General features: G+C 57.3%; 1 protein-coding gene and 1 long non-coding RNA gene across 2 annotated transcripts in view; one reads left to right on the top strand and one right to left on the bottom strand.

Moving 5' to 3' along the window:
* Padi2 (peptidyl arginine deiminase, type II) overlaps positions 1–17,154 on the bottom strand; it is a 42,026-nt gene extending 24,872 nt beyond the window's left edge. Inside the window, exons 1-3 of the mRNA XM_005409821.2 lie at positions 16,926–17,154; positions 7,140–7,323; positions 5,987–6,059 (exon numbers count right to left, since the gene is read on the bottom strand). Of these exons, the coding sequence (XP_005409878.1) occupies positions 5,987–6,059; positions 7,140–7,323; positions 16,926–17,017 (349 nt within the window). The 5' untranslated portion in view covers positions 17,018–17,154. The remainder of the gene's footprint in view (positions 1–5,986; positions 6,060–7,139; positions 7,324–16,925) is intronic.
* A 2,154-nt stretch (positions 17,155–19,308) lies between these two features.
* LOC106147205 lies at positions 19,309–21,930 on the top strand. Its single transcript, XR_001231975.1, has 3 exons — positions 19,309–19,981; positions 20,133–20,316; positions 21,028–21,930. It is a non-coding gene; the product is annotated as an uncharacterized LOC106147205 (long non-coding RNA).
* The last annotated feature ends 1,177 nt before the right edge of the window (positions 21,931–23,107 follow it).

Here is a 23,107-nt window from a genome sequence, read left to right as displayed (position 1 = left end):
GACAGAGGGGAGCCCCATGGGACACGAGGGTGCAGCTTACCCATTCGTTCAGAGAGGGAGCACCTCACCGAGATCGCCTTCTCCAGCTCCTAGTCTAACTTAGCACCCTCTACCCGCCCAGGGAACTCAGAGACGCTGTGTACCTGGCCGCTTCCAGCTTATGAGGTGCTATTGGATAGTCAGGGTCCCCCCAGTCCTGGGTGGGGGTGAAGGCTGATCCTCACTCACATCTGGGAGCTTCAGTTGGGAGATGTGGTCACATGCCCAAGGCCACCCACGTGGCTTTAGCAGCACCGGGGTACACACCGCAGTTATCTACTTTGCTTATATTTTGAAAATGCACGTGTGTCTGTGTGCACATGTCGATCTTTTTCTCTTCCTCTCCCCAAACTTCTAGTAGTCTTGCCCCAGCTACAAGGATGGAGGATTTTCCTCTGGGTGGGAAACAGGATCTTCAACTCCACTGGATTTGAGGTGTCTATGATCCAGCGCTCCAGATAGATGATCCCAGAAAACGGTCCTGCTTATCCCTTTTCCCAGGGAAGGGACTGAGCATTCCTGGGTCTACCCTGGAACAGGCTTCAAGGAGAGTGTGGTGCAGTGAAAAGACCCCTCAGACCGTGTTGGGTTGGACCCCTGGTTCTCTGTTACAAGCTGTGTGGCTTTTGGCAGGTTAGACAACCTCTCTGAGCCCCAATTTTCTCACTTTTAACCCAGGGCCTTTCCAGTTATAGCAGCTGCGAGAACGGCAACGGCAGGCCCTACATTTTGAACGAGGTGACTCCTGGTTGTGGGGACCGCCCAGTGTGGTAGGACGTTTAGCAACATCCTGGCCTCTGCCCTCAAGATGGCAATCACACCTCCCATTTGTGACAACCAAACATGGTTGTCACATTGCAGGTGTCACTTCCAGATATTGTCAAAAGGCCTCAGGAGACAATGTCACCCTGAGTGTTGGGGGCGGGGCGGCTAGGAGTGGCACCAGGGTGAGATGTGCTGGTGCCGGTGCTGCACACAGGGTTTGGCTCATCCAAATACAGCTTGGAACATGGTGGGAGTGGGTGGGAAGGAACACACCCTGCTCTGTCCCCCAGCAGTCACCCTCTGCCTGACGGGGTGGGAGGAGGGTCTTGCACAGGAGGGGCCCTGATGTCACCTTTCCCATGAGGCACAGGGCCCCCTGCAAGCCCAAGGACCCCATTCAAGTCCTCCTTTGGCCGGAGCCTGGTTCCTTCCTGACCCTGGCTGGCCCTTCTGGGTGTAGGAGATGGCAGAGGGTGGCCCATGAGGTCCTTGGAAGCGGCACCTGCAGCGTCCAGCTGTCCCACTCCTCCTGCCGATGGCACTCATGCAGCCCTTCACTGGGGGGCACGTGCTGTGGCCAGGCACCGGCACTGGAGCCCACAGTCCTGGGAGGTAAAGGGCATCTCGGTCGGTTCACAGGTGAGCAGGCCCGGTCTTGGGGCAAACTGGGCCGATAACCTGGAAGGCTGGTGCCAGGCAAAGATGCCAGGGGACAGCAGGGAAGGCGGTGTCACCAGCTGCTGCTGACCTCTATGACCTTTCAGCGGGTCCCAGCCCTCTCCCTCATGGGGGTCCCAGCTCCCCCTACCCCCACCTGCAGGGCACTGTCCCTCAACCATGTTCCTTTCAGTAGCTCCTGGGGATAAGCTATCACCCACCCACTCCCTCCCTGCGGATGAGGAAGCCGAGGCGAACAGCAGGAAAGAAGTGATCCCAAAGTCAGAGCCAGGCTTCCCATCGGACCTCCAGATCGCTGTTCTTCCTGTCCCTCCACAGGTCCACGCTGACCTCTGGCTGGCCCAGGCCGACCCCCTACATGGGCCAACTTCACCTTCAAACATCCACGGTGGCTCCCCTGAAGGTCACTGCGAGAGGCGGCCACATCCCACCCTGGGAGCCCCGTGACTTTTGTCCCTAGACTGCCCCGCAACACCGAAGCTCATGGTGCGTCCGTTCAAGCAGTGGCCTCCACAGAGGGACCACAAAGCACTTTCTACTGCTCTATTGCAGGAGTTTCCTAGAGCAAAAAGTTTTATTAATGCAATATTTTCACAGAGTGCAAAAAAAAAATTCAAGTCAAATGCCCAGCTGTTTCTAAAGGAAAGCAGCTGCCCCTGCCCGGCCTATCTTCTTCGCTTCCTAATACTAAATAATACGCTGCTTGCTCTTTCCTGGTTGAATAAGTTCAGACGCAGGGCTCCCTGGCTTCCTCTTGTGAAATTGGGGCATTTCGAAACCAGGCCCCCTTATTGTCCCCTCCCAGCTCCCACAGCAATTCTTAATTTCTCTCTCCATCCCGTGACCTGGCCCCAAGTCACCTGAAATGTCCTCCTCCGCCCTCTGCCCTCGCTCCGAGCCCCCCGCAAGGCTTCCTCCTGTCTGTTTGGATTCCACTGGGGTGATGCATGGAGGGGCGGCAGGCAGGGCTGGCACCACTTGCCCAGGGCCCTGTCCTCCTGGGATGGCACTGCTGTCCCCAGGGGAGGAGGGAGAGGACACCTGTTTCAGGGCCTCTGGGTCCCAGACATTTCCCAGAGGCTCTGGATCCTACCTCAGCTCCCCGGAATAGCTCCAAGGTGTCAGGTGGCGCCAGGGTGTGGGGCGGGCTAAGGCGAAATGTCACCAGGATTGGGTTCAAGGCAGTCTGCCCTGAGAATCAAGACCCTGCGGGCTCGGCAGGCTGCCAGCCCACGGGCAGTGGCAGGCTGCTGGTCTGCCCGCCCTACCCAGCTGCTTGGGATGCGGCAGGGAGGAAGGGTAATGATTCCTCTCCAAACCCAGACAATCACGCGGCTCCGGGAGGGGGCTCAGGGATGAGCTCCCCAGGCCAGTGCTAAGGTTCCTGAATCCTGTGTGCATGCGTGCGTGCATGCGTGCGTGCGTGCTTGCGTGCGCGCGCACGGGCATGCACTGATCCCACTGCCTGACCCCAGCCAGGTGTGTGGGGTCCCTTCCTCCCACCCCACCTTTCTCCCCTGCCACTGTCCCCAGAACAGGGGCTCTGCAAATGAGCCTTAATGGGAGCCTTCAGTGTCCCCAGAGATGAATTAGTTCAAACCCTTCATTCTAGGGGCTGGGGATTTAGCTCAGGGGCACAGCGCCTTCCTGGCAAGCACGAGGCCGTGAGTTTGATTCCCGGTACCGGAAACACACCCCATCTCAAAAAAAAAAAAACTGCTCAGAAAAAGTGAGGCCTGGAGCGGGTGGGCTACTTTCAAGGTCACACAGCAAGTCCCTGCAGGACCGGGACCAAGAGGGGACCTGATTTGGGCACGCCATAGGTTTGTTCCCAAACCCCTAGAAGTGGGCAGTGGAATGGTAAGTTTCTTGCTCTCCACCTGGGCAGAGAGTAAGTGTGGCTCCCCAGAGAGGAAGGGAGAAGACGGCATCCACTCTGCGCCCCTGCCACAGGCCTCTGCACACCCCAGCCCACTGAGTGCTCGGAAGCACAGCGCAGGAATGCTCTGTGAGTCCCGGACGAGGAAACCGAGGCTCAGGAGGGTGACGTCACTTGTCGGCGATTGCAGTGTGGCTGGAGAGGGCAGGGTCAGGATTTATTTCTGTCTACCTGAAGCCACGGCTTTTTCCGCTCAGTGTGTGCAGACCAGACTCTGGTGAGAAGGATTCAGTGAAGAATTTTATTTTTTTGGCTTTTTGAGACAGGGTCTCGCTATGCAGTTCAGGCTGGCCTTGAGCTCACTTTATAGCCCAGGATGGTGTCGAACTTGCAAGGATCCTCCTGCCTCAGCCTCCTGAGTGCTGGGATTACAGGCATGCGCCACCACTCCCGGCCCTCAGTTAAAAATTTACAGAGTGGGTCTCACCCTCTGGGGACACTTAGAATGTCCTTGCCACTGAGCGCTGCTCCTGGACGATTACCCAGGATGTGGGGCCCAAGGGTTCCTGGGGTGAACGGCTGAGGGAACAGAAGGCTTGAGGCTCGTGGGCAGATAGACCAGTGGTTCCCATGGGACCCTTGCTATTCCCCAGGACCCCTGGCAGCATGGAAAGCATGAATTCAATGGGGTGAGTGGTATTTTCTGAATGTAAATGAGTGTCATGTATCCTGAGAGGCTGTCCTGCTTACTTTTTAGGTGTTCAAATGATGGTGATAGTTGATGGCCAATTGTTTTAATTTTTTTTTTTTGCCATGCACCAAAGTTCTCCCTCTCCTCCTCCCTGTCTTTCTCTTTTTGGGGCAGCCGAGAGGGACATCTTACTGGCCCATAGGAACTAAATATCTGCAACCTGTGACAGTTAAATAAATGCTTAGTGACAGCAACTCAGAACCTTGAGGACAAAGGTGGGCCTTTGTCTCGGGCACACGTGGCACTTTTGGGACTGAGCACTGTGCCACCCTGAGCGGCGCCCCCTGCCTACTCCCTTCCATCTAGTGCATGGGACACCCAGCCGTGCTCCTCCTGGGCTCCTTTGTGCCACCTCTCCTAAGCCCGCCTTGCTTTGGGACGACTTCCTGGCACAGAGAGCCGGAATCATGTTCACTTGATAGGCTCTGGCCTCTGCCCTTCCTGCCTTTGTCCTCAGGTGTCCGTCTGTGGGGCTGAGTTTCCATGGGGACGGTCACCTGAGACAGCCGGGGGGGGGTATGTGTGCATGTGAGGTTCACTCACGTGCCAGGGCTCAGCACGATCAGGGGAGTCTTCGGTTACCATTTCCTGAGCCCTCCGAAGTCATCCCAGGGTCCCCCACCTCAAGACTGGGCACCCCTCAGTGCAGGCACAGGAGTGAGCTGACCAGCAACCAAGCCCCCTGGGAAGGAGCTGAGAAGCACACAAGCACTGCTGTTCAGGTTGTTTTGGGGCACAGGGAGGGTGGGAGGGGAGCTTGCCTCGGGAGGCCCCGAGAGCCCAGAATGTGAGACATAGCCACACAACTTGGTGGCCCACCAGCTGCCTCCTAGGTGTGTAGCCTCAGGCAACTTTTTGTTTGCTTGCTTTGTTTTTCTGAGCCTTGGTTTTCCCATCTGTAAAATGGGGATAATAATGGCCTTTATCTTTGGCTTCGTTGTGAACATAGATGGAAACCATGGCTGTAAGACATGTAGCGTTGGAGTGTGGCACACTGGAGGTGCCCAATAAATATTCAGTGTTTATCATTCTCCTCCTTCTGCACCCAGCACGGCCCCAGACACAGTAGAGGCACACGGAACGTGAGACACTGTTAGGGTTTCTAAGAAACCCTCAGCACACAGCTGGTGCTCAATACCTGCGAGTTCCCGTCCCCTGCCACGTGGCAGCTATCTATGTTAAACCAAGGCTGGACAGACAAAGTGACCCTCTGAAATGCCCTCTGGCTGAAATGCTTGGAAAAGAAAATAAGAGTAACTCCTTGACTGCAATACAGTTGAGCGATTGAAAGTTCAGAAGGTCACACCCCTGGGTGCTGTTGGGCCTGCTGGGCTCCCTGGCATGCTGGCGTGGCACCCAGGACGGGGCAGTGGACTGCGGTGCAAAGAACCCAGAATCATCCTGAGTGCTGGACTCAACCTGCCAGTGGGTTGCTGTGTGACTTTGAATGCCTTTGCTAACCTCTCTGGGCCTCACCATCCCTGTGGGCCGAATGAAGGGCTTGGATGAGGTGAGCTAGGGACCAGGGCCCCATCTCTGTATCCAGGCCTGGGTGTGGGGAGGGGAAGGAGGGAGGAGCCGGGATTACCTAGGATCAGGCTGCAGGGGCGAGGCGGGGAGCGACAGGCTTTCCTGTTTCTCCACGGCCTGCGGAACCAGTGGTGGGGCCCAGACCCTGGGTGAGTACTTGGCAGACTAGAGCAGGGCTCTTCCTGCAGGTGGAAGGGCCAGGGGCTCGTGTGGCCCCTGCCTAGGCCTGCACTACCAGAGGCACCTCCAGGTCTGCTGTGCTGAACAGACCCCGATGCTCCGCACTGGGTGGCAGTGCCAGCCCCAGGGAGTGAAGGTACCCACGCACAGCTGTGCCAACTCACCAATGGCCGTGAGGAAGAGTCCAGCCTGGTCGATGGGGCCGCTGTCCTCTTCCTCGTAGTAGTTGACGGTGACCTTGGGGGGACAGAGCAGGGCAGAGATGAGAGGGGTACCCGTCCCCCTCCTCCAGACGCCCGGATCCTCCCCTCCAGGAAGCTCCCCTGGGTTGTCTCCTGAGGCTGCTTCTCCGGACGACCAAGCTGGATGGCAGATGCCCCACCTCTCAGAGCGCAGCCAGGATGCTGTGTGCCGCCTGTGCCCCCGAGCACTCTCCGCTGCCCTGAAGGGGGCTCCATCCCGCTAAGCCCCACATCTGCCTCGAGTGCTCCGCTCCCAGGGGACAGGGCCGAGGCTGTTTTCTTTGGGTGCAGTCCAGTCATCACCGCCAAGGAGCAGGGAGCAAGCAGTGTTGGTCCCGGCTTCCCCATGGGGCAATCGCTTCGCCCCTTGAGTGCTCCGCACCCCCTTTTGCAGACAGTGAGACCCAGGGTGCTGGGGCTGAATCCCCAAGAATTCTATGGCTCTGAGCGTCCACGCTTCCCCTTCCCATCCCTCGCCATCCACGCTTTGACCCAAGAAAGCCATCACTCCCGGTCCAACACAGCAGCTGCTGGCCCGGGCCACCGAGCTCCTGAGATGTGACTAATACCCTCCGGGACTTGTGTGGGTGTGAATTTAGTTTATGTACACAAAAAGAATATAAACTATCTTATTATTTTTTAAAAATTTAAAACATATTAAAATGATAACTTGATGTATGGGCTTAAGTAGAATATATTAGGAAAATTCACCTCTTTGTGTGTGTACATAGTACTGAGGGTTGAACCCAGGGTCTTTGCACTGAGCTGCACTCCAGCCCTTTTTATTTTTCATTTTGAGACAGGGTCTCACTAAGTCCTTGGGGCTGGGGTCAAAGTTGTGACCCTCCTGCCTCAGCCTCCTAGAGGGCTGGGGTTACAGGTGTATTCCATTTTGCCTAGCCAGTTTCACCTTTTTCTTTTCTGATGTTATTAGAAAACTGGAAAAAAAAAAAAAAAAAAAAAAAGAAAAAAACACTCAGCTCTCATTCTAGGACAGGGCCGTTCTATTCTGCTCCTATCCCAGCGTGGCCCTGGGATCCCGCCGTCCAGGAGCAGGACTTCCCTGCCGCGGTACCTTGTCGCTGCTGGCCTCGGTGCTTGCCTGGCTCATGGTGAGCCTCAGCGTGGTGCTGGGCGAGAGGGCCCAGCGCTGTTTGCCGTTGGTGGCCACCTCCTCAGCCTCCCCGTCACGCACCACCTCCACCTGCACGTGCTCGGAGTGCTTCAGGCTGAAGGTTGTGGCCCCGGCTGGGGCCGCGCTGCAGGGAGACAGGACAGAGGGTCAGGGGAGCCCCGGGGTAGGTGGAACATGGGGAGTCAGGAGACTTTTGGAGGGGCAAGAAGGACAAGGCTCAAGGGCCTCCTGGGTCATCTTGTCCTGGGGACAAAGGACCTAGCATGGTAGTAGTAGAGCACACTCGCCAAGGGCACAGGTTCCTGGGCCAGTCTTCCCCTACTGAGTCAGAGTTTTTCAGCGTAGGCTGAGAGACATGAATTCTTCACTGTTTTTGAGGTGCTGGGACTAGAGCCTAGGGCCTCATGCATGGCAGGCAAATGCTCTGCCACTGAGCTCCATCCCCAGCCCCAGGGCCTGAGTTCTGAATGAAGATCCTCCACCTCTGGTCACCGGCTGCTTCTGCAACCCACTTTGGGAGCGCATGGGGACTGCAGGGTTGGATGGCTGGGACCCACACAGAGGCACAAATTTGCTCCAGCAACAGACAGAACCCCAAGGGTGCCCCCTCACTGAGTGTCGCTGAGCAAGGGGCTGAGTTCTCACAAGGATGGAGCCTGGAACTCCGGTCCTCAGAGGCAGGGTGGGCGTCTCTGTCGCAGGATCCCCTCCGCCCGCCATGATGTTCTTAGCCTGGATTCTGCATTCCTTGGGGCTTAGGATGGTTTTCCACTGATAGAGAATACTCTGGGGATCCTGAAAAGCACCAGACTTCAAGGTGGAGAATTTAGGGGCTCCATGGGGTTGCTATGGGCTGAGTGTTGGTGATCCCCAAATCCACCTGTTGCAGCCTTAGTCCCAGTCTGGTGGTGTTGGGAGATGGGGATTTCAGGAGGTGATTAAGGTCGCAGGAAATCACCGGGTGAGGTTCTAGCCCAATAGGACTGGTGACTTCCTCAGGAGTGTGCTCTCTCTCTCTCTCTCTCTCTCTCTCTCTGTCTCCCCCCACACACTCCTGCACACTGACGGAAGGTCCCCAGTGACAAGGGGGCCACCTGTGAGCAAGGCAGGTGTCCCTCTTCAGCATGTGCTTCCAGTCTCCAGAACTGTGAGAAAATCCACAGCCTGTGGTGTTTGCTTTCGGTCACCCGAGGTGACTAAGACGCTGGCTTCAGAGGAGGTGATAGGGACCTGGGGGGAGGGGAGGGCGCCAAGGGCTGACAGTTTTGCTAAATTCAGTGCTTGGTTTGAGGGCTCCCAAAGGCCTCAGAGGGCTCAGAGGGCTCAGAGGGATCTGGGAGGGATTCTTGTGGGATTTGTGACTCAGACACTGGCCCGGGGGTGAATCTGTCATCTGGCTTCCAGAATCTTGGCTCTGATGGGCTTCAGAACAGCAGGGATGCTCTCTGAACCTTCAGGGTGCATTATGAAGGCTGCACACGTGCAGATCCTGACCCTGGAGAGTCTGCCTGGGAAGCCGAGGTAAGGCAGGGACTAGTGGCCATGTGACCAGGACAGGTTTGTCTGGTCTTTGAGGTTAGCCATGGTGGGGCCCAAGAATCTGCCTGCTCTCCTGTTTCCAGGAACTGTTGATGCTGCTAGTGGAAGGGTCACACTTTGAGAGGCCTTGGTCTGGATGTTCAGCAGTGCGGTCCAGTGGTTAGAGCCCTGGGGTGGCCAGGGCTGTAGGTATCAGTTGGTCACAGCTGCTGGGCAGCATCTTTCTGACCCTGGCCACAGTCTGGGGCTGAGGACGTAGCTCAGAGGTACAGCGCTTGCCGAGCACACACGAGGCCCTTGGTTCCATCCCTACCACCACAAGGGAAAAATAATGACACATAAAAAGCAGGACAATGCAGGGGCCACTGGCTGAGAGCCTGGTTCTGGGCACCGGAAGAGACACTGAGCAGGGCCCAGCAGCCCATTCCTGCCTGGTATTGGCAGAAGAGCTCAAAACAGAAGCTCCACTCCATTCTGTCCTTGTCTCCCTGCCCCCTTCCAAAGTCCTCATCCCTAGGGGACACTGGGCTGAGCAGAGGCTGGATGCTCCTTGGCCATGGCCAACTGCCCCCAATCACCCCATTAGTAGCAGAGGCACATCCAGGCAAAAGTCCTGGAGCTGGGGGCCAGGTGTGGGGGAACTAGGTCTGAGCCCTGCTTCGCCGTGGCCTGGCTGAGGGGTCTTGAATCAGGGGTTGGGGGAAGCTCTGCGGAGCACTGGGCCTCTCTGCTGGATCCCCGCCCGCCTATAAGGAGCCACCATTGCTTCGCATTCTGAGCTTCTGCACACAGTTCTGTTGGTGCTTTACAATCTCACACAAAGGGATGAGTCCTTAGTACCCCGCCTTGGTTACTATGCTGATGCTTCCTGCCTGCCTTCATTCCTCTGGGCCAGAGAGAAACCGGAGCAGGCCCCAGAGGGTCCGGGGCCTTAGCAGCCGGCCACATCAGAGCCCCGGAGTCCCACGCCCTCCTACAACCCAGCGCAGGCCCTGCTCTGAGCTGAGCCGAGCAAACAGCTATTCTTGGAGCAGTGGCCCTGGCAGAAGCAACAAAGGTGCCATTGTCCCCGGAAGATCCTGTTGGCTGCCTCCCTCCCCAGGAAGCTCCTCTCGGATGGGCGCCCCTGCAGCAAGCCGAGAGCAGCTGTGGCCCCTGGGGGCCGCAGGGAGGCCGGGGCAGCACGGAGGAAAGGAGCGGGGCCAGAGAGAGGTAGACAGAACAGACGGCGGTCCCTGCACAACATCCACACCGCGGCCCGGCCCTGGGAGCTGGCCCCGCTCTGTGCGTGCTTTGGGAATAAACGCACGAGTGAGCCCGACCCTCTTGGCTTTCCAAGCTATGCTACCACAGTGATTCTTAAAAAGGTAGAAATCAGGTCAGAAATAACTCTTCAGCCTGGAGCTCAGCCGGAAGCGCTTTTCCCGACCGTCCAGCCTTGTTTTCTGCCACTCCTGCCACCCACTAAAGTCCCTGCATGGCTCCGTTTGGAACCTGCCGCTCCTTCCACCGGAGAGGCTTTTCCCTGACCGTGCCGCTTTTCCCGGCTCATGCGCACTTCTCCCCAAGACCCAACTCCGCGGGTTCGCGCCCGTGTTTACTTTCCTCTGGGGCAGTTGGCTCCTTCCTTGCTTAGTTTTGGTATCTGATGGACAGCAAGCACAGGAAGGGGCGGGAGGAAGGGCTGTAAGGGGAAGCCTTGCTCACTCCGTCCTTCTTCTTTTTTTTTTGGTACCGGGAATCAAACTCAGGACCCTGCGCTTGCCAGACAGGCGCTTGTGCCGCTGAGCTATATCCCCGGCCCTTGCTCACTCAGTCCCCATGCTACGGCCGCCTAGGACCCGCCAGGCACTGTTCTAGGTGGCGGGCCAACAGGTGAAAAAGTTACCATTCCCCAGGCCCACAGAGCATGTATTCTAGTGAGAGAAGACTTTCAGGAAATCACACAAGGACATGTGTGAATTGAGCTGAAGGAGACAGTCCTTTAGGAAGTGCCATTTGAGCTGGGGTCTAAGTTTTAAAGAATTAAGGGGGATGGGAAGCGGGGTGTAAGGGAGGGCAATGGAAGATGAATAGGATTCAAATATACACAGGTGTAAAAGTGCCACAGTGGAGCCCAATACTTCATAAAATTAACATGCACTATGTGTATATTGAAAAGAATGAATGAAGCCAGAAGACCTCGCATTTAAATGCACACAAGGGCCTGTCGAAAGACAGGTTGCTGGGGCCATGCCCGCAGTTCTGACTCACGTCTGGGTGGAGCCCGGGAAACCACATTTCTAACAATCTGATGCTGCGGATGCTGCTGGCGCCCGGAGCACCGTTTGAGAACCACCGAACTGGACAGAGGGAGGAGGTTTCCAAGCAACAGGGCAGCCGGGGTGATGGGCAAGGTGGGCACAGTCTGGCACACTGGCTGATTTGTGAGCGAGGGGCAGGGGCACGGAGGGAGAAGAGGTGGCACAGATCTCGTGGGAGCCAGGAAGTCCCTGCAGGCCGCGGAGCAGAGCAGGTGTGTCACTGACGCTGCAGACCGCTCGCCCAGCGTGCATGGGGGCAGGGCTGCAGAAGAGGGAATAGAGTAGTGGTGGCGAACCGATGGCACATGTGCTGTAGCCGGCTGTTTGTTATCATGGTAAGTGCTAAAGGTTCGCCATCACTGGAAGAGAGGGACCAGTGAGCAGTGACTGCAGGTGCCCAGGTGGGCAATGGCGGCAGCTTGGGACTGGATGGTGGCCATGGAAACAGAAATGGCCAGGAGGCTAGTGTCAAGCAAAGGATACCTGCCAAGCCCCTCTGGTCTTCGCTCGTCAGTGGGGAAGGTCACTGGCTTGGCTCCTTGGGGCTGGGCAGCGGGACACACCTGCTCCTGGTTGGCGCTGGCTCTCTCGGCTGTTCCACCTGGCTGGACCTCATTAACACCAGCCGGGGCCCATCCCTGGGGTGAGCCCAGCTCCTGGCAGCCTGGACGTGACAGCCTGGCCTTGGGGCTTTGGAGGAGTTGGCTGGGGAGTTGTGGGTGCCAGCCTGGCACGCCAACCATGGCGAGCACCCTCAAGAACAGTGGAGGGGGGAGGCAGGGCCCGGGCTGGGGAGATCACAGTCCAGGCCTCACCTCTGGCGCTCAGTACGGTGGCGGCCAGAGCCCTGAGGCTGGGCATGGATTGGCGAGGCACAGCCTGCGTCTGCCTGCTGCCGGCCCCCTTCTGCGCTGGTAGCCGCAGCAGCCTCTCTGAGCTCCAGCCTTCCTCTCCAGGCCGCTGAAACATCGCTCTTTCTACAGCCACGTGGCCCAGCTTCCTCGCCACCTGTGTCCTCCTCCCCCGGGGCAGTTCTCAGTCTCACTCTGAACCCTGCCCCTCTCTCAAGGCCCAGCTCATTGGCTCCTCTGCGGAAGTCTTCCCTGATGCCATCGGCCAGAACCATCCCAGCCTTCCTCTGCTGGGCCCGTCGGCGAATGACTGAGGTCAGCTACCCTGGACAGGAGCATGGCTTCCCCTGACGGTCAGTGGGCATGCAGGCCAGCTGGGGGTGGGCAGTGGGTGAGCCTCAGGGCCCTCGGGGACACCAGCTATGTTGGGAATATGGGCTTGGCACGCAGGCTGCCAGGTCCTCTCCAGCCTGAAACCGGAGCCCGGGCAGTTCCTGGCAGGGCCAGCCGCTCAGGGTTGAGGACTTTAGGTGTTGTTCTAATTTATGAGGCCACCTGACCTGGGCTCAGTGCCCCACTGCGACATTCTCCCAGGGGCAAGCACTGCTGGCCAGGCTCGGCCACACGCCCTTGACCTTCCCGGGGCCCATCCAGCTGTGTCTATGCCTTGCCACACCCGGCGGGGCCCTAGGCACCAGCCACATCCATTCATGCCTTCACTCCACCTGGAGCCCTTCAAGGCTCAAAGACGAGCGTGTGCAAGGGGTGCGGGGCGCTGACACGCGGCTCCCAGCAAGGGCGGGGCCCGGGCTCCTCCCACCACTCACCAGCTGCGCCATGTTGAACCAGCGCTGCTGTATACCTGCCCCCAACAGGCAGGGGGCAATGATCGTACTACATCACAGCCTTGCTATGAGGTTCAAATGCCTGTAAGTTATAAGTGAGTGTGTGAAGAACATGCAGTGTTAAGACGGCTGCCAGGTTCCTAAGAAGTATTCAGTACGTGTTAGCTGGTACATTAAGTAAATTAATAATAATTCTTAAAAAGACCACCGAGAGCGCCTGGGGCTCAGAGCAGGGCACGCGGGCATAGGGGCAGACCAAGAAGGCTGCTTGGAGGATGTGACATTTGAGCCGAGTCTTGACTGGTTGAACCGGGCACCAGAAGCAGCACGTGCAAAAGCCCTGGGATGGGAATGAGCTTGGTGCCTTCAAGGGCAAGTAGCACCCATCGTGCCAGAATGGGGTGTGTGCGGTGAACAGCTAGGGGATGGACTGGTGAGAGGTGGGGAGGGGAGCCTCTGGCACCCCGAGTGCCCACTGCGGCCAGTTGGACTCAGACCCTCCTGGCCTTGGTCCTAATGATACTTTTAAAAATAGATAAATCCTGCTGGGTGTGGTGGCGCACACCCATAATCCCAGCACTCAGGAGGCTGAGGCAGGAGAATCGCTGTGAGTTTGAGGCCGGCTTGGGCTACAAAGTGAGTTCAAGGCCAGCCTGAACTGCACAGTGAAACCCTGTCTCAAAAAGACATAAAGTATATAAATCCCCAGTACTCACACCAACGGAGAGACAGAGACAGTCTGGGAGGGAATGGAGAAGAATTTAAGTTCTCCAAGCTCTTCCCTAAGGCAGGTGCCTTAGCCCCCGTCTGCCGAGCTTTTCCGGAGCCCTGCTCTAGGAACTCCACCCTGTCCCCTCTCCTGCCTTCTGCCCGAGAGTGCCCTAAGGGGACATGGCCAGTCAGCCTCTGCCTTGGGGAATGCCAGGAAGGGGAAAAGAGCCACCCCTACCCGCCACCTGCTGACATCCACGGGAGCAGCAACTGCCCGCTAAAGGGTCCACGGGGAGAGTGTGCAGGCAGGGTGTCCCACACCAGACCTAGGATAAGTACACTGGGAATGCAGAGGGCATCAGCAGGTCTCTTCCACAACAACCACAAAGTACATTCTCTAGGGAAAGATCCTACTTCCTTCTTCCTGTGCATTGACTCAGAGCTTACTGGAGATTCGTCGTCAGAATGTGGCTAGGTCAGGGCAAATGTCCCTGAAGGGACCTATTTTGCTGGGAGAGGATGGGTGGCCCAGAGTACCCCTTCCTATGGCGGCCTGGATGACCCTTTGCAGGGTGCAAAGTGGCTGACTATTCATCACCATGGCCATGGTCCAGCTTCCACTGGCAAAAGCTCCTGGTTTGTGTTATCCAGTTGACCCGCAGTTGGGTCAGTGGAAGCTCATAGAGGTATAGGGAAGTGTTTGGGGCCACACGGCAAGTGGACAGAAACTCAGTGTGGGTGATCGCAAATCCTGCCTCTCTGCACTGCCCCGCCAGCTTCTTGGGGCCGGGAGGACTGGGCGGGAGGGGAGGGCAGGGCTGCTTGGGGAGGGGTGGGCAGTGGACAGGGCCACCCAGCTCACCCTGCTGGCTTTCGGGCCTCACAGAGGGGAGTGGAGAACAAGAGCCTGAGCCCTGAGTTGGACCCGGACTTGGGTGCCACTGGGCAAATGCTTGGTCTCTCTGAAGCTCGCTTTCCCGGCTACCGAACGGGACGGTCACAGCAGGCTGCAGGCCTGTGGCAGGAGGAAGAGAGATGCTCACAGTGCCTCCTGCTGTCATCATCCCAGCGGGCCCTCTTGTCCCTGCAGGTACCAGAAAAGACACAGCGGCAAGGGCAGCCTTGCTCCTAGAGGAGGCTGCCTTCCCCCAGCCTGCCAGCGGGGTGCAGGGGGAGCGGGGGATGTGCTCCCTTGCGGTAGGGGGTGGGGGACACTGGCACTGCCTGACGATGTTTTTGGTTGTCACAACTGGGGCACTGCTATAGGCATCTGGTGAGCAGAGGCCGGGGGTGCCTCTAAATATCCTACGACATACAGGACTGTGCCCTCCACAAGGCTTTTCTGGCCTCAAGTGCAATAGGGCGGAGGCTGAGAAACCCTGCTCCAAACTGGGCACGGAGGCGCACGTCTGTAATCCCAGCACTCAGGAGGCTGAGGCAGGAAGATCACGGCGAGCTCAAGGCCAGCCTGGGGTACATAGCAAGACCTTGTTTCAAAAAACAGAGAGAGAGAGAGAGAGACAGAGACAGAGACAGAGACAGAGACACAGAGACAGAGAAGCAGCGCTGCTCCAGACTCGCGGTGTGACCTGGACGGCAGCCACCAGCTCACGTGGCTGTGAGTGTGCGCACTGAGCCCTGTGTGCTTCTAGCTGCGTTATAAGTGTAACACGCTGGGTTTCAAACACTTAGCATGAAACAAGAAAGTAAACGATCTCATTAATAATCTGCATATTCGTTACATATTGGGATATACCGGGCTAAATAAAGTGTATTATGAAAACGAATTGTACCTATTTATTTTAACTTTTAAGAAAATGTGGACTCTCAGAACACTGACAGTGACAGTGGGGCCTGCGTTTGAGTTCCTGGGACAGTGGTGGCCTAGCTGCGTGCCGCCCTGGGCTGGGGAGGACCTCAGGAGCGGGCGGGGGTCTGGATCCTGTGACCATGCGCCCCCCCTACTGGCCTGCGCGTCTCTGTGCAGGGCCAGGAGCAGAGCACAGCCCCCTCTTTGCTCCCCGCCCCCACTGGGCCACCTTGCCAGCCTTCCAGGCAACACCAAAAGTGTCCCGGCAAACAAACAGGCGGGTTTGGTGACAGCTGTGGCTCAGAGACCAGAGCGCCTGGCTCCCAGCTCATTCCCTGGCAGTGCCCAGCTCAGAGCTGGGAGGGAGCTCTCAGAGCCACTGGTGCCAGGACCTCACTCGCCTGCTCTGCTGGGACGCGCAGTGACCACCCGGCCTGAGGTTCACACCCGGAACCGCTGAGGCCCAGGCACAAGCTGAGACTCAGGCCAGGGGCCGAGCTGCAGAGAGAGGTCCTGGGGCTGGACGGGGGTCAGCGACGTGGGCACCTGCTGTGGAGGTGGCAGGGGGGCTAGGCAGGTGGCCAGGACAGCCAGGGCCACAGGGATGGAAGGAACAAAGGTGCTGGGGAGGGTGTGGGTGAGACATGGGTGGGCTTTGCTGGGGGCCTGGGAGAGCAGGTGCTCCAGGAGGCAGAATGCAGAGCGATAAGGCACAGAGAGGCCTGGGAACCGAAGATCACAGGTCCCACCTCCAAGTCCCGGGTGCGGGCACTGAACCCTCCCCCCAGCCACAAGGAACAGGTCAGGTGCTTGTTATAGAGGCTGTGGGTGAAACCCCAGCGTGATCCACCCTTCACCCTGCTGGCCACGCCTTCCCCAGGCCCTGTCCCGACCGCAGTGGGGCTGGGCCGCTGCACCCCTTGTCCTTGGGGTCCTACCCTATCCCTGCTAGTGGACAGAGAGGCAGGAAGGGGACAGGATCCTGGGATCAAGGGTGCTGCGAAGCCCCTCCCCCTGCACCCAGACTCTCAGGCCCTCAGCCCGGGGAAGGTGGTCTCTCTCTGACCCCAAAGTGAAGTCCGGGAAGGCATTCGGGGACACGGAGCTCATGGGCAGTGCCCGGGGACAGACAGCCACCCACAGCCCCGGAGGGTGAAATTGGAACCTTAACCACCCCAGGAGCCAGACTCTGCCCTCGGGCAGCTCCCCGTGGTCTGGTCCGGCCCCAGCCCAGCAAACCTCAGGGGGTTCCCTAGTGGGAAGCAGGGGCTGGGCTGGGGTGGGCCGAGTCAGGAAGGCTGAAGGGAAGTGAACGGGGAGTGGGCGGTGGAGAAGCTGAGGGTGCTGAGGCGCCCTGGGAATGGGGGTGGAGAGGGCCAGAGGGTGGGGAGGCTGGGGGGAAGTGCAGCGTCTTGCAGAGGGGTCGTGAGGGCGGCGTCAGAGTGTCCGGGCGGGGCTGGGGATTTCAGAAAAGCGGGCAGAAGGTTTGGGGCTGCCAGGTTTCTGGGTGAGGTTCCTAGGATTTCTGGGAGCCTCACGTTGAGGGGCTGCAGGGGTTGAAGTCAGGCTGTCCGCGTCCCCGAGTAGGGGGAGCGGGCGGTCTCGGGATTTGTAGCCGAGCGCTGTGGTCGGAGGGGTCTCTGGGTGGACGCGGTGGCCCAGCTCACCTGTAGACATCGGTCCAGAGCTGCGTGCCCAGCACGTACACCGCCTCGACGCGGGTCCCGAACTGCAGCCGCACCGTCCGTTCGCGCAGCATCCTCCCACCAGCAGTGCCCCGCCTGGTACCCGCGCGTCTCGTGCAGGGCCGTCCCAGCACCTGTTGCAGGTGAGCCCTCTGCGGCAGCCTGCGTCCGCCGGGACCCCGCTAGCTGCCTTATCCCGCCGCCGGGGGGCGTGTCGTCCTCCGGGCTCCTCTCCCATTGGGCCCAGTATGGCCCCGCCCGCAGGTCGCCCCACCCCTTTGCTGTGATCCCGTTGAGGTCAGCAAGTAGGCGGTCCTTTCCACGTTTGGCTTGATCTTTCTTTCATTCCCGTCTCCCTCCAGATCCCCCCAGCTTAGTGGGTCAGAAAATGCAAGGTGGAACTGCCAGAGGGACAGAACAGGAGTTGGTGAGAGTGCAGAGGGGGTGCCCTAACCAAATTTGGGGTCCAGGAAGGCTTGTCAGAGGAGAGGACCCCTGAGCTCTTTTATTCCTGTACTGAGGATTGAATTTAGATCCTTTGCACTGAGCTACATGCCCAACCCTTTCAAATTTAAAAATTTTGAGATATGGTCTTGCTGAATGACCAAGATGCCTCGTGCTCAGACAGGGCTACAACTTGTGATCCTCCTGCCTCAGCCTCCTAGAGTGATTGGATTACAGGTATGCACCACCCCACCAGGCTGCCTCAGCCTTCTTGACCGAGGCGTTTGCAGACTCAGGAGGAGGACAGGCAGCCTCCTGACCAAAGCCAGGAAGGAGGACGCAGCCTGGTAGGCCTGCCCTCCCCATCAGATGGACATTGCCATAGGGGAACTGGGCCTTGGGCTTGGAGTGGGGAAGTCAGCAGCTGACAGGGCCGAGCCGAATGCCAGAGTGGGCATGGGTGGGTGGAGGGTGGGAGCCCTGGATGATTCCTGGGGAGAAGGACAATGAGCCATTGGCTGCCTTCCCCGCCCTGGCGAGGAGGCAGGCTGCACAGACCCCGAGGGAAGCGTGAGAGGGCTGCGGAGGAGGGGATTGATCTGACCAGTGTTTATGGGCTGAGATCTGGGTAGCACCTGGTGACTGACGGGCTGTGCCAGTTGAGGGGACAAGGAGAGGGCGGAGATTAGGGCCCTGGGCCTGGGCCAAGCCGCCGGGGGGAGTGCTGCTGTGCAGGTCAGCCCATATTCTGTGGACACAGATGCGCGGGTGACATTCAGTGGGGGAATGAGTCACCCTTCCCCAACCCCCACCCCTTCTGACCCAGGCCCAGTGAGGGAGGGGTCTTTCTCGGTGGGGGACCAGGAGGACGGGTGGGCCAAGCTGTTTGGGAGGGCCTTGGGGGTCCCAGGAAGGGGTGCACCTGAGCAGAGCTGGGCAGGGGTGTGGCTCAGTGGTAGAGTGGTTGCTTAGCATGCACCAGGTCCTGGGTTTGATCCCCATCACTGCCAAAAATAAAGAATAAATTTAAAGTCACGCTACATTCTTAATAAAACTAAAAATCAAGGTGGCCCGACCTAAAGCACACCTAGCCCCTGAGCCCAACCTTCTCCCCAGGGGCTCATACTAGGAGGCACGAGGAGCCTGGCTGCTTCCCAGGGCGGGTGGGGAAGGTGAGCCCAAGTCCAGGCTGCCTCCCCTCCAGCACCACAGGCTGGTGACTTCTGATTGGCTGCTGGTGGCCTTGATGGGTGCATCCTCCAATCAGAGCTGGTTCTGAGGCCCACAGAGGTGGCTCAGGCCCGGGCACCCCCTGTCCCTAGTTCCTTTTGAGGCCTTACTTTGTGTGGCAGATACTGGACACATGCCAGGGTGCTCATTTTTCTGGGGGACATAGAATGCCCCTGGTTCACTTCACTCCTGGGACACTGGGGTCCTGAGGGGGTGCGGTGGGCATCACTGGCCCACACTGAGCCCGGAGGAGGCAGGCTGTGGCGTGATCAGTGCAGTGGTGACATTAGGCAAAGAGTGACTCCCAGTGGAGGAACAGCGGGTGCTCCTGGTTCCCCTCTGTGGGCTGTGCGATTCCAGGCAGCGCTTGTCATGTGGATTAAGATCAGGGTGTTATACCTTGCAGTGACCCCACTCTCTACAGATGAGGACAGAGCACAGAGGGGGTAAAGAAGTCACCTGGGTTGCACAGCTCCTGAGAGCGGCAGAGCAGGGTGGGGACTTGCTGGCCATTGGGCTGGTGGCAGGGGCAAGACAGGGCCTTTCAGCCTTGCTCTTGGGCAGCTGTGGGCAGGCGAACGACCCATCTGTCAGCCTGACGTCAGCATGATGTTAAACGAGATGGCGACATACAGAAATGGAGCCCCTGCTCCTTAAACAGTCCAGCCCCCACAGCCACACACACACACACACACACACACACACACACACACACACACGGCTGTGCTCTGTCTCTGGCTCGCCCTGCTGGGCGCAGAGCCTGGTAGATGGGCCAGCAGTTTCCTGGTGCTCAAGTTTTTAAAATAGCTGAAGTGGTCACAGCTGTTGCTGGATTCAGGGCCGGAGGTCGCACGCATCTCAGCCGATCCCGCTGCCCCCCCCCCAGACGCCTGGCAATCCACAAGGATTGCACGGTACCTTCTGCGGGAAGCCTGCAAAGGGCAGACCTGGCTTGGGCCAGTTCCTGGTGCTGACAGACCCACACCCCCATCAGCTCCCGCCCCTGCCAAGCAGGTGGCCAGAACTCCAGTGCTCCCGGGTTGGGGGTGGGGTCCCCTGTCCTGTCTCCTGCCGTGATCCTTCTGGGGGTGGGGGTCTCTCGGGGCCAGGCCCGGGGGAGCCTGGCTGGAGTGGACACAAACATCAGCGGCCTGCTTTGAGGACACTCACCATGCATGCAAGAGTGGGATAAGAAAGAAATGCACAGCAATGCCTGGTCATTGTGGAAAAACTGATAAAGTTTACGATCACCCTGGACCCGGCCATGAGATCACCGGAAGTCTGAGCCTGCAGGGCCTGCCCCGAGGCGGTGCTTCCTGAGCCTCCGACAGCTTTCCTGTCTTAGCACACAAGAACCCTAGGAGGTGGGTGCTGCTGTCACCCCCGGTTCATGCAGAGGCGTCAAATCGCCCGATGGAGGGGAGTGGGGCCTTTGGACTTGGTAGCCTTGCGCGGGGGTGGTCAGCCTGACTCTTTCACCCTCTAGCTGGGGATTGTCTGTGTCTTTCTCTGCAGGGAGACACGAGCAGAGCCCAGGATTACAGACAACAATGAGATGGTGCTCGGTATTCTGCTCAGCGCATCCCGGCCCGGCGCCCCGCCAAGTCTCACAGATGCACGGAGACTGTCCCTGGAAGCTTGTGCGAAGGGGGCTTCTGACGTTCTCTGCTATTTGATAACATTTCAAAGCCTGTGCAATGTGAGAGGCGGCCGGGCTGCGTGGCCAGGGCACACAGAGCCGGGGAGTCTGTGAAAGGCTTTCGGGCTTTGTCCTAAGGTCGTGGGGAGCCATAGAAGGACTCTGGAATGGGGCGATGGCACGATGTGCGCTTTAGGATGATCGCGCTGGCTGCTGCGGGAGCCGGACGTGGCAGGGATTCTGGCAGGAGATGGAGTGGCCGGGCAGCGGGGCCTGCGCCCTCCGCACCCATGGGGTCCTGCAGGGCTGTCTTCGAGAGCAGCACCCAATGCCACGTCCTGCTTCGCTCCCTCCTGCCCTCCGGTCCCAGCCCCTTGGGTGGCATCTCCGCCCAGCTGTGAAGGAGGGGCACTAATTCTACTTGTACTGCTCAGCTCCCCCTGCAAGGCGTTTCCCCGGAGGGACAGTGGGTGTCCCATCGCTCAGACGTGCTGAGGACTCGGCTCGGCTCGGCCTGGTCCTGCACCTCTGGGAGGATGGGAGCGAGGAGGACTAGAGATGTATTTTAATGCATCGGCTCACGTGACTGTGGGGCCGGAGGTCTAGACATCCGGGTAGAGTGGACATCGCATTCTTTTTTCTTTTTAATTAAGGATTGCAAAACTTCGTACTTTAAAATTGCCTTTATTACAATTAAAAATCTGGAGAAGCCCCTTTCCCATGTAAAGACTTCGTAAATACTGATAGAACGGCAAGTTTTTCGTTTTACAGGGTCGTGTTGGAAATGGTCAAAGATGATCCCCGAGGGCACTTGGCCGACGTCCAAGAAGCAGTGAAGTCTTCAAGCAGCAGGGTTGGTGAGGTCACTGGACGGCCCAGAGCTGAGAGTGTAAATCCCTCCGCGTAGCAGGAAGAAGTCGAATTTTTATGGCTCAACAGGGGACAACTGCTTCAGGGTGACTCCTGGACAGATGCCTAGGTTTCCAATTTCACCTGACAGGGAGCACAGCTGCCTCTACCCTTTGAGTTTATGGCTTAGTCTCGTCTCTTTATCACAATGCTTATTGGAAACCGTTTTTTGTTTGTTTGTTTTTCTTCCGGTACCAGGAATCGAACTCACAACCTTGGGCTTTCCAGGCAGGCGCTTTGCCGCTGAGCTAAATCCCCAGCCCTGGAAACCGTTTTTGAATGTAGCAGGTTGGATGCGGAGAGTAAAATCTAAAAGCACCAAATCATATGGGACTGAGGTCTCAAAGAAAGCACCTCATTGTTGTCCATAAACCCCGATGACACAGAAAGTTAGAAAACACATGAAGTCAGAGAAGTCAGGACGTACAAGCGAGACAGGGCGGCTATGGCCCAGCGTAAGCTCTGGGGGCTGGAGCTGCAGGTTATTCACTGGGGCAATGGATTTGTTAGGAGCCACGTGGTGGTGCAGCTTATCATCAAATCAGTACGCACAAGTCAGCTTAAAAGGCATGAGGAACCCTCCTCACGTGCCGAAGGTCCTCAGCAGATCGCTGCAGACCTCAGCCCAAGGGGTCACTGGAAGCAGGAAAAGAACCTTGCATTTTTGAGTCTGATATCTGCAGGCTGAAAACTCAGGATTTCTGTCTATTGATCTCTTTGTTTTGTTTTGTTTTTTGTCTTTTGCAGTTCAGGCTGGCCTTGAGCTCACTTTGTAGTCCAGGCTGGTCTTGAACTTGCAACAATCCTCCTGCCTCAGCCTCCCAAGTACTGGGATTATAGGCGTGCACCACCATGCCCCGGTGGTTATCTATTGGTTTTGAAGCAGAATTGTTTCTTCTTTGAGAAACTTCAGTCCTTGCTCTTATGACTGTCAACTGATAGGATGAGGCCCACCCACAATTTGGAGGGCAAGCTGCGCTAGTCAGTGTCTACTGATTAAATGTTAATGACACTGACAAAAATCTACATAACTTTATCTAGCTCGGTATTTAACTAAATACCAGGCACCATTCATATCAAGATATACCATAGGTGTGTGTGAAATACATACAGATTTCAGAGTTAGCAGGATAAAAGATCATTTTGTTTATTTTCGCAGTGTTGGGGATGGAACCCTGGACTTTTCTCATGCTAGACAAATGCTTTACCACTGAGCTACGCTCACAGCCCAAGATGGTAATTAAAAAAAAATAGATATTGGTTACATGTTTAAAGAATATCTTGGACATTCTGGGCCAAATAAAACATATCTTAAAATTAGTTTTACCTACTTATTTTAATTTTTAAAAAGACGTGGCTGCTGGGAAATTTAAAGTTGCACATGAGGTGGGCATTTCTGGCTTGCACTGTAGCTCTCTGGGAGAGGCTGGTTCCTCCTTCAGACTTTCTTTCTTTCTTTTTTTTTTTTTTGGTACCAAGAATCAAACTCAGGACCTTGCACTTGCCAGGCAGGTGCTTGTGCTGCTGAGCTATATCCCTGGCCCCCTCTTCAGACTTTCTGCAGGGACCATGACCATCTTGTTTTTGATCATCTCTGCTGGTAGAGCTTGGGGCCTGGGCATAGGAGACAAATACTTGGTGAAGTGAAATTCTCTTGTTCCTGGGGGATTCAGGGCAAGAAGACACTGTAGTGTACTGGAAAAAGAAAATGTATTGCTGCTATCCCCCTTCTTGGTATCTTCCCAAAAGAATTAAAAGCATCATACCACAGCGATGTATGCACACCCACGTTTGTAGCAGCACAGTTTGTAGTAGCCAAATCTTGGAAACAGGCCAGATGTCCATCCACTGATGAATGGATGAAGAAGATGTATGGTTTTTTGTTTTTTGTTTTTCTGTCTTTTTGAGACAGGGTCTTGGGGCTGGGGATTTAGCTCAGCGG

Source organism: Chinchilla lanigera, unplaced genomic scaffold, assembly GCF_000276665.1.
Source record: "Chinchilla lanigera isolate Chin_1 unplaced genomic scaffold, ChiLan1.0 scaffold00126, whole genome shotgun sequence".
Taxonomy (NCBI): Eukaryota; Metazoa; Chordata; class Mammalia; order Rodentia; family Chinchillidae; genus Chinchilla; species Chinchilla lanigera.
This window is presented reverse-complemented; position numbering and strand designations above follow the sequence as displayed.